At 51.4% G+C, this 8,884-nt stretch overlaps 1 protein-coding gene across 1 annotated transcript in view; it reads right to left on the bottom strand.

Annotated features, from left to right (window-relative positions):
* Positions 1-2,556: 2,556 nt before the first annotated feature.
* LOC112118879 (cytochrome P450 2J2-like) overlaps positions 2,557-8,884 on the bottom strand; it is a 95,289-nt gene continuing 88,961 nt past the window's right edge. Inside the window, exons 7-9 of the mRNA XM_029911121.1 lie at positions 4,926-5,113; positions 4,149-4,290; positions 2,557-2,823 (exon numbers count right to left, since the gene is read on the bottom strand). Of these exons, the coding sequence (XP_029766981.1) occupies positions 2,645-2,823; positions 4,149-4,290; positions 4,926-5,113 (509 nt within the window). The 3' untranslated portion in view covers positions 2,557-2,644. The remainder of the gene's footprint in view (positions 2,824-4,148; positions 4,291-4,925; positions 5,114-8,884) is intronic.

The raw sequence follows: 8,884 nt of genomic DNA, 5'->3' as shown, positions 1-8,884 counted from the left end.
GAGGGTTGGTACTTACTAGCATGTCTTCTGTAGCACCAATCACCCAAGAGCGTTTCACGAGTGTCTGTGTTATATCCTCTATCGGTCTGACTGAATGAACGAATGTCTGGTGAAAGGCTTTGCTGTTTCTGCACCAACTTGGATGTGGACTGTGTTTTGAAAGTCAGCGACCTGCAGCTGTACCATATGGAATACAGACATTCTATCCCCCCCAGGTACTCGTCCTAGTGTGTGAGAGCCTCAGTCTATAAGGCAGGACAATGACTTGCCCAAGGTCACACAGCAAGCGTGACAGAGCAGGGAACTGAACCCAGGTTTGAGTCCCTGGCCCAGCAACCTAAGCACTGGGCCATCCTCCCTCTGTGCCATATGAAAACAAGCCAATGTGCCTTATCTCAGAGGCCACATCTACACTAGGAAAATAGGTATGCTTTTGTCTACAGCACTAGCAAAGACAGGGTTTAAAAACATGGTCGCTTTTTGTGGTCAACTTTCCAGGGGATTGTTAGGCTGTGAAGAACGAGGCATCTCTTCAAAAGTGTTTCTCTTTTTAAAAAAATGACTCATGTAACTATGGATGTTTGTTATTCATATAAATGTCCAGGGCCGTTTTTAATCCTGCTGACCTCATAGTCTCCATGTAAGACTAAGTGAGTTGAAGATGCTCAACACCTCACAGGATCAGGTCCTTGATTAGGGCTCCCATCTCCTTCTGTCTTGGGGAGTTTGAGACCAGCCTGGTATCCCCACTGTGCAGTACATCTTTGGTACCACAATTCCGGCTCAATGCCCCGAGAAGTCACAAGGACCAATTTGTCTTAGTTTCTTTTTCTCGAAAAAAGAAACAGCAGGGGGCCCTTGAAAACAATGCCTTTGTCTTCTGCTCTCAAGACTTTACTGTGAGTTGGAATGAAGAATCTTTTGACACAGGAGACAGTGAAAAGTCAGCAAGGTTTCAGCCTGTGGAACCTAGGATTGATGTTACCTGCTGAGAATGGTAAGAAAGTTTCTCTGTTCACCAGACATAGCTGGGAAATAGGGGGGTTGTGGAACTTGTTAAAAGGCCCAGCAGGGCCACCTAGCCGCCTGCCCACCACACCCCAGTGCCCGCTCCCAGCCTGGCTCAGAAACTCCTGACGGAGGCCAAGAACCACTGGGGCTACCCAGTGTGTATACATCGGTTCTGTGTGCTGAAAGCACATGAGAGGGCCAAAATTTCAAAAGCTAGTGACCCCAGGGGGTCTGCAGCGTACACATCCCTGAAAGAGGGTAGCACAGCTTGCAGAGGTGACACTAAAGACAGATGTTCCTGCAGGCCTGGGTCTTGCTCTATGATCAGCTCATCAGGTACAGGAGATTTCCTCACACACAGCAACAACGACAGAAAGTACCCACTGGGTCCCAAGTTCAAATCCTTGTGCCACGTTGGGTGGAAAGGGAAATTGAGTTGGAAGCTCTTGAGCCTCTGGGGTTTGGCAGCACCAGTACAATGGGTTAGCATGTGGAGGATTGAAACCGTGTTCCACCACACACGCTTGGCTCCAGTTCTCCACTACACCGACGCTGCGCGGTGCCGTAGCAGCCAGAGAGAGCTGGACCTGGCTCCCTGATCCTCTACCTGCCTGCTCTGATGGAAGTTAGAGTAGCAGTGACCTATGCTAACTTTTACTGCTCAATAATGGAGCTTGCACCAGTCGAGGCTTGGGCACATGCCCCCGTTCTCCTCACCCCATTACACTGGTAGGGGAAGGGCAGCTGACGAAGACTGTCCCTGCCAGTATCATGCCTATGGAGATTCCCTCTCAGCAGGGGGAATTCTTCAGGGACAGGCTCCAGCCAACCCCTTGCGTGGCAATTAGGGCCTAGATAACAATTAGCCAGCTAAAACTCAGCCTGGATAACAAGGGCCATATGTTCCTCTTTTCCCTTCCGGTTCTTGCCTCCTGTCCTCTCTACTTCTGCTGTTCTCTCCAACTTCAGGTCAGCTCTCACCTTGCGGCTGCGAGGGATCGAACTCCCTGTCGTAACGCCCCCTGTCCTCAGAGCTTCTCCTTGCCAGGATTCTCACCCGAGTGCCCCCAGGAGGCCATCTGCCTTCGCATCACCTCCAAGCTCTGTTTCCAGGCCCTCTCCGGGCTGGCTCCCCAGCTCCAGTACTGAGCCTTCCCGAGGCATCTGTTCTCCTGCAGACTGCGGCTCAGGGCCCCTTCACAGACATCTCTCTGTCATTCCTCCCATCAGACTGAGCTCTCGCCCCTTTTATGGGGCCCAGGTATCCACTAAGTTATCACCTGATGCCTCTCCCTCCCAGCACCTCTCGCTGAGAAGCAGCTAATTAATCAGGGTGCAGGTGTAATCAATGTGACTAGCTACCTTTTAACCTTTTCTAGCCCATGATGGGGTTTCACCCACCACACACCCACTACTCTAATCTCATAATTAGGAGATTTTTAAAAACTCTGCCATCCTTGCATTACAATAGACTAACCCTCTTGCAATTCTCCCTCCCAGCAGTCAGATTCCTGGTCAGCCATAAATAACGCCAAGCACCATAAGTCTTTGTTTTATAGTTTATTTATGGACATTCACTATGAGAAACACCCCTGCCTATTGGGTTTCCTGGTGGTCTGTGACATGCTGCTGCCTAGCGAGGAACAGCACAGATCTTATAGGGATGAGGCTGCAATAAACCCCCTAGTATGGACTCGGTGTTGATTTCCTTCACTCCCTCCGGTAGCCTGAAGGTGAACGCCCTCAGCAGGTTGGTAAAGAAGATGAAGAGTTCAGTCCTTGCCAGGCGCTCCCCCAAACACACACGGTGCCCTAACGGGGGAGAGGGAACGAGCAGTTAGTGAGTTAAGAAAAAAACCAACGTTTCCCTTATATTGCTTAGGTAACTCAAAAAATGACCGCATGAGAAATTTTAGACTTGGCAGGATTCTAGTCCTCAGTGAGGACGGAAAAATAAGATCGGTTTAAAAGCAAAATCATGTTTTACCTGTGAAGTCAAAGGTCTGAGGCTAGGTCTGCATATGTGCATCACAGAATTTGCTTTTCTCAGGTAACTAGCATTAGGAATCATTTTTCACATAACTATTCCCAAAGGGAGGGAGGGGGTCATTTGCACGGTCCACAGATTTCTTAGTACAGTAGAACTTGGCTAATTTGCACTAATGACTGAGAGATCCATTGCTTATTAATGAATTTAGCAAATTACTATGCAAGCAAACACTTAAAATCTATCACAAAATTGATTTAGACAACTTCAATTCAATTTTCATGTCTATACAAAATGCAACAAACCTAACTGGCTTCAAGACCGAGCTTGATAAGTTTATGGAGAGGATGGTATGACAGGACCGCCTACAATGGCCTGTGACCCATCAACGACTGCCTGTAGCAAAAATCCCCAACGGCTGGAGATGGAACACTAGATTGGGAGGGCTCTGAGTTACTACAGAGAATTCTTTCCCAGGTGTCTGGCTGGTGAGTCTTGCCCACATGCTTAGGGTCTAACTGATCGCCAGATTTGGGGTTTGGAAGGAATTTCCCCCCAGGTCAGATTGGCAGAGACACTGGGGGGTTTTCACCCTCCTCTGCAGAATGGAGCATGGTTCACTTCCAGGTTTAAACTGGGGCAAATGTGAATTTTCTATAACTTGACGTCTTTAAACCATGATTTGAGGACGTCAGTAACTCAGCCAGAGGTTAGGGGTCTATTACAGCAGTGGGTGGGTGAGGTTCTGTGGCCTGCAATGTGCAGGAGGTCAGACTAGATGATCAAGATGGTCCCTTCTGGCCTTCAAGTCTATGAATGGCGCTTGCCATTAAAAGTCAACATTTGAATTTTGAAGTATGGGGAAAACTCTGTATCATCTCTGATGCCATATTGCGGCAACTCGTGGTAAATGTTGTCATTTTAATGGTGGCCAGCGTGCTGTGATTTTGGTACAAATAATGAAATTGTGTAGTAGAATAATCCACCACAGCATTCTGCAAATACATTTTTGCCAGGAAGCGAGGTGAGTTTGCCATTCTAAGTGCAAGTTATAAAGCGTGCAGATTAGCAAGGTTTAACTATAAATCTCTATGAATTCTGCATTCACAATCTACGCCATGAAAAATTGTTTAGCTGTCAGTGCATTTACCTGCTGAGAATGGTAAGAACGCTTCTCTGCTCATGAAGTTTCCATCCTTATCCAGGAAGTGAGTCGGGTTGAACTGGCGAGGTGTCTCCCACTGCTCAGGATCGGACAAGACAGAACATATATTTGGCAAGATGACAGTGCCCTGCAAGGAAGAAGCCTCTGACTTAGTTCTCACCCTCACTCCCTCAGAGAGGTGGTTAAAGAGACGGTTTTCAGTCCTCATGTAGTGCAGTGCATGGCATGTCCCCCGGGGAGAGATCTGTCTCATTGGAGTAAACTGGGAGACTATTGGATGGTATGTTTTTATTTCTGTTCATCATTTCTGAGCCACCTGCTGGCAGGATGGAGCCCAAAAGAAGAGGCAGTTTCCCAGGATTCTCCCACTTTAACACTGATTCCTTAATGGAAGAAAAATGTTAACGCTTCATATTTTAAATGCGTCAGATTTACAAAGTAAGATTTTTATGTCGAAGCGGCAAAGCCAGTGAGAGGTTTAAAGGGGCTGATAGAGCAGTTGCAAATTAGGGGCAGTGGGACATATCAAGAAAGAGACACAGTCCTGATCATCCACTGCCTTGCACGTTGTATCACGTTACTGGCACGCGTGCAAAGTGGCTGTACTGCGCGGTCTCACTTTGCCCTAGTGCTGATGGCTTCAGAGGGTGCAAGGAGAAACAGGCATGTTATATACCTGGAAACACGAATGAGTTGCATTCCTAGTACATTTGAACCCTTTGATGGGAGAGGCAGGTATAAGCATGGAGAATGTCTCTGTACCTTTGGGACAGGTAACCCCAAGAGTGTTGTGTCCTTCACACATTGTCTGGGGACTCCGACCGGGGCAATGCAATTGTAGCGCTGGATCTCATGAATCACGGCGTTGGTGTAGGGCAGGTTCTTCCGATCCTCGTAACAGATTAATTGGGAAGGACCCAACACAGCATCCAGCTCCTTCTGGACCTTCTCTGAGGAGACAAATTCAGCTTTATGCAAATGGAAGGACACGTATTTGGGCAGTGAGTGCGTGCCCAGGGATGGGTGTGTATTCTGGGGCTCTGTCACTTCCCGGCAGATTGAAGGAGGAATTACTCCTTTAATGCTGGTTAAGTGCAGTGGGCGATGGGAAGCCATGCCAAGGGAATCAGCTACGCTGGTTATTCCTACATCTTTATCTCTAAGGGGGACCTGCATTTTCCCAGCAGACTCACAGATGCCAGTTGAAATTCGGAATCAGGGCCAAATGCAGCCCTGGAGCACAGCTTTCCCTTTCTTTGCTGTGAGAGGGAGCTGGGGGCAAGGTGCCGCAGGAGCATCCCAAAGTGCAGGGAAAGTTTCTTCTCACTTCATTCCCCAGACAAAACTCCTGTGTGTGTGATGCTCCCAGGGGCTGACTAGCAGTCTGGTGGAAATCCTCACCCCCAGCTCAGGAAGCCCTGCTGGCTCAGGGCGATGGAACTGGTACTCACTGGGGGGGAATTGAGCTCAAATAGACTCAGCTGTTCAGGAGTTAGCCAGGCACAGAGCAATGTCGGATGAATATTTTTATAGCAGGCCTAGTCTATTTTTCACAGTTCCTTAACCTGGAAGTGGCCAAATAGCCTGAGCACAAACCTTCCAAGGCAAAAGGGAACCACCTTCAGGGATTGGAATAAGCCTAGAAAATGTTAACGCAAGGAAAAAACACGACCGGTGAGCAGCAAACCGGTTCTCCCTAGGGCACCAGGCTCGTATCTTTATATATGATCCTGGGTGCAGCTGCCCTGCTTTCCAGGCCTAAACAGCCATCACTGTTTTGTGAGGGCAACTGGCTGTGACCCTAAGAACCCCTCTATGCCAACGAGTAAAGGGGGTTACAAGATTATCCTGATCCTGGGCTGTACATTCTGGTTCCCCAAAGAACAGAGCCCGTGCCCCAGCTGAAGCCCTCACCCCCCTGCACCCCAACCCTCTGTCCCAGCCCTGAACCCCCCTCCTGCACCCCAACCCTCTGTCCCAGCCCTGAGGCCCCTCCTGTGCCTGAACCCCTCATCCCCAGCCCCACCTCAGAGCCCGCACCCCCAGCCGGAGCCTTCACCCCCCACCCCTGCACTCCAACCTTTTGCCCCAGCCCTGAGCCCCCTCCCACACTCCGAACCCCTCAGCGCCGCCACGCATCACCTTCGTATCGGTGCACATAACAAAATTCATTCCGCCGATGCATGGGAAAAAATAGAGGGAACATTGGTCATGGGAGGTCTGAAACAAAAGCCTGGGTCATGCTGGTCACGCTATCGCTGTGAAATGTCTGTGCACATACTGAGGGCGTGTCTACACTGGAAACATAAGTCAACCTAGGGGAGGTCAACTTACAACCACCGCAGTCATGGAAATTGACGAGAATGACAGCCAACAGCCAATGTTAGGAACGCTGTGTCTACAGGGACACTGCGTCACCCTAACTCCACTGACATAAGCCCCGCGCCTCTCCTGGAGACGGAGTTATGATGTCGGTGTAGGTGGGCACTTACGCTGGCGGGAGCCAGGCTGTAGCGTAGGCACTGACGTAATTAGGTCGATGTAAGCTGCCTTCTACCGACCTAACTCTGTAGTGTAGACCAAGCCTGAGTAAGTATGTGTGTGTGCTGAAAATAGGGTCCTAAAGTCTGTATCAAGGCAGAGCTGACAAATAGGTTTGGTGCCCGACAAAAGGTGTGTATTCACCTGTCTCTCTAAGCCAGTGGTCCCCAAACTTTTGAGGGTCACACCCCGCTACCCATGTCTATGCCCCGCCCCTGGAGCCGGGGCTGGGAGGGGGACCGTGGCTCCCGGGGCAGAGGAGGACGCAGACAGGAGTAAGGGGACAGAGGCTGCGGCTGCAGCTGGGGGCAGGTCTGGGGTAGGAACGACGCTGCGGCCAGGCGCGGGCCTGGGACCAGAGATGGAGCAGAGCTGGGAGTGGAGTGGGGCTGGGTGGCGTTGCCTCCCCACCCCCTGTGGGAGCTGGCCCGGGCCCTTCCGCACCCCCCTAAGGGGGCATGCCCCACAGTTTGGAAACCTCTGCTCCAAGCATTGTAAGCCAACACAATGGAAGGCACTGGAGAATAAGCTAGAGTGGGTTATCATGACTCTAAGAACAGACAATGAGTGGGGGATATAAGGAGAAGGCAAGGAAGACACCCCTTTACCCTCCACCTAGGAAGTAATCGGTCAGTGCAGTTACATTTCTGAAAACAGGATCACAACCAACCTTGGCTGAAATGCTGCAAAAGACCTTTGGGGTGAGAGAAACTTCTTCAGCCAGAAGCTTGGCCTGGTAAGCTAAGTTTAGTCTCTAGAAAGTGTGTTCTGATGTTGTTTTGTATGCAACCCTCTCGTGTCCATTACCCTTACTTGCGATCTCGTGAACCTCGAATCTTTGATAACACCCTGATCGTTGTTTTCACTAGAAATGCAGCTCAGTGCTCTGGTGTGATACAAGGAGCAGACCCTGAGTCGAATTGAACAAGCTGGTGTGTACGCTGTGTCTTTGGGGACAGCAGCCCTGGTATTTCCGAGTGTTCAGTGGATAAGGGGCTGGACTCTACAGGGAACCCTTCAGAGGGGCTCCGGGAGCGGGGTGCACCTCTCGTTAGCCTGCAAGGCAAAGGAAGGGCTGGCCTACCCCTGAGGAGGTTCTTGGGACGGCTAACAGACTGGTGGGGTCAGGTAGCCGACACTCAGCTAAGTGCAAGCAAGCCCATCTCTTTCTGGAGGCAGGAGGGTAACAAGAAAACTCATAGTCCTGGGTACCCCGAGAACTGTCCCACGGTGATGTCGGAGAACCACGCCCACGAGGGTGGGCTCCACACGCCTTCAGAACTGGGGGACGGGTGTCGAGAAGGTAAGTTCTTCATGGCACGTCCCGCCAGCATCGCCTCAGTCTGGCCTGGGTTTGGCTCCAGCCAGATGCTGATTTCAGCGAGGGGCCCTGAGAAATCTGGGACATGGTGCTGTTTATATTTGATATGACACAAGGGGCGGGGGGGCGGGGAGGGCTGAAGAGAGCTCTGCTCAATGCCTCACGGAGGAGAAACACAAAAAGCCCTTTGTTCATGAACTTGGCAAGGGCAACTGAGTTTTAGGTGTGGATGGTAACACCAGGGCCGGTGCTACCATTAACGCAAACTAGGCGGTTGCCTAGGGCGCCAAGATTTGGGGGCGCCAAAAAGCGGTGCCCCCAATTTTTTTTTACAGCGTTCCTGGGCCACTCCACTTCTCCTGCCTCCCAGGCTTGCAGCGCCAATCAGCTGTTTGGCGCTGCAAGCCTGGGAGGGGAGGAGAATTAGAACTGGGGCAGCGTGCTAGGGGAGATGGCTACCCACCCCAGCTCACCTCTGCTACACCCCCTCCCCAGCACACCATCCTGCTCCACTTCTCCCGCCTCCCAGGTTTGCGGCGCCAATCAGCTGTTTGGCACCGCAAGCCTGGGAGGGGAGGAGAATTAGAGCGGGGGCTGGGTGCTTGGGGAGGAGGCGGAGCAGAGGTGAGCTGGGGTGGGGAGCTGCCGCACGGCTCCCGGGGAGGGGGAGCTGTCACGGGGAGGGCGCCTCAGGGCAGGGGGCGGCGGGGAGCTGCCGCATGGCTTGGGGGGGGGGTCGCAAGGTGGGCACCGGCCCTGGGTAACACAGCAACCCACATGGGTAAATGTTCTGTAGGAACATGCATGAAGTTCTGGTAATGAGACCTGCCTACCGTACCATCTCTGCTACCAGAGCGTT

This window comes from Terrapene carolina, unplaced genomic scaffold, assembly GCF_002925995.2.
Source record: "Terrapene carolina triunguis isolate 2854851 unplaced genomic scaffold, T_m_triunguis-2.0 Scaffold88, whole genome shotgun sequence".
NCBI classification, from domain to species: domain Eukaryota; kingdom Metazoa; phylum Chordata; order Testudines; family Emydidae; genus Terrapene; species Terrapene triunguis.
Note: the sequence above shows the minus strand (reverse complement) of the source record. Positions and strands in the feature narration are given on the sequence as shown.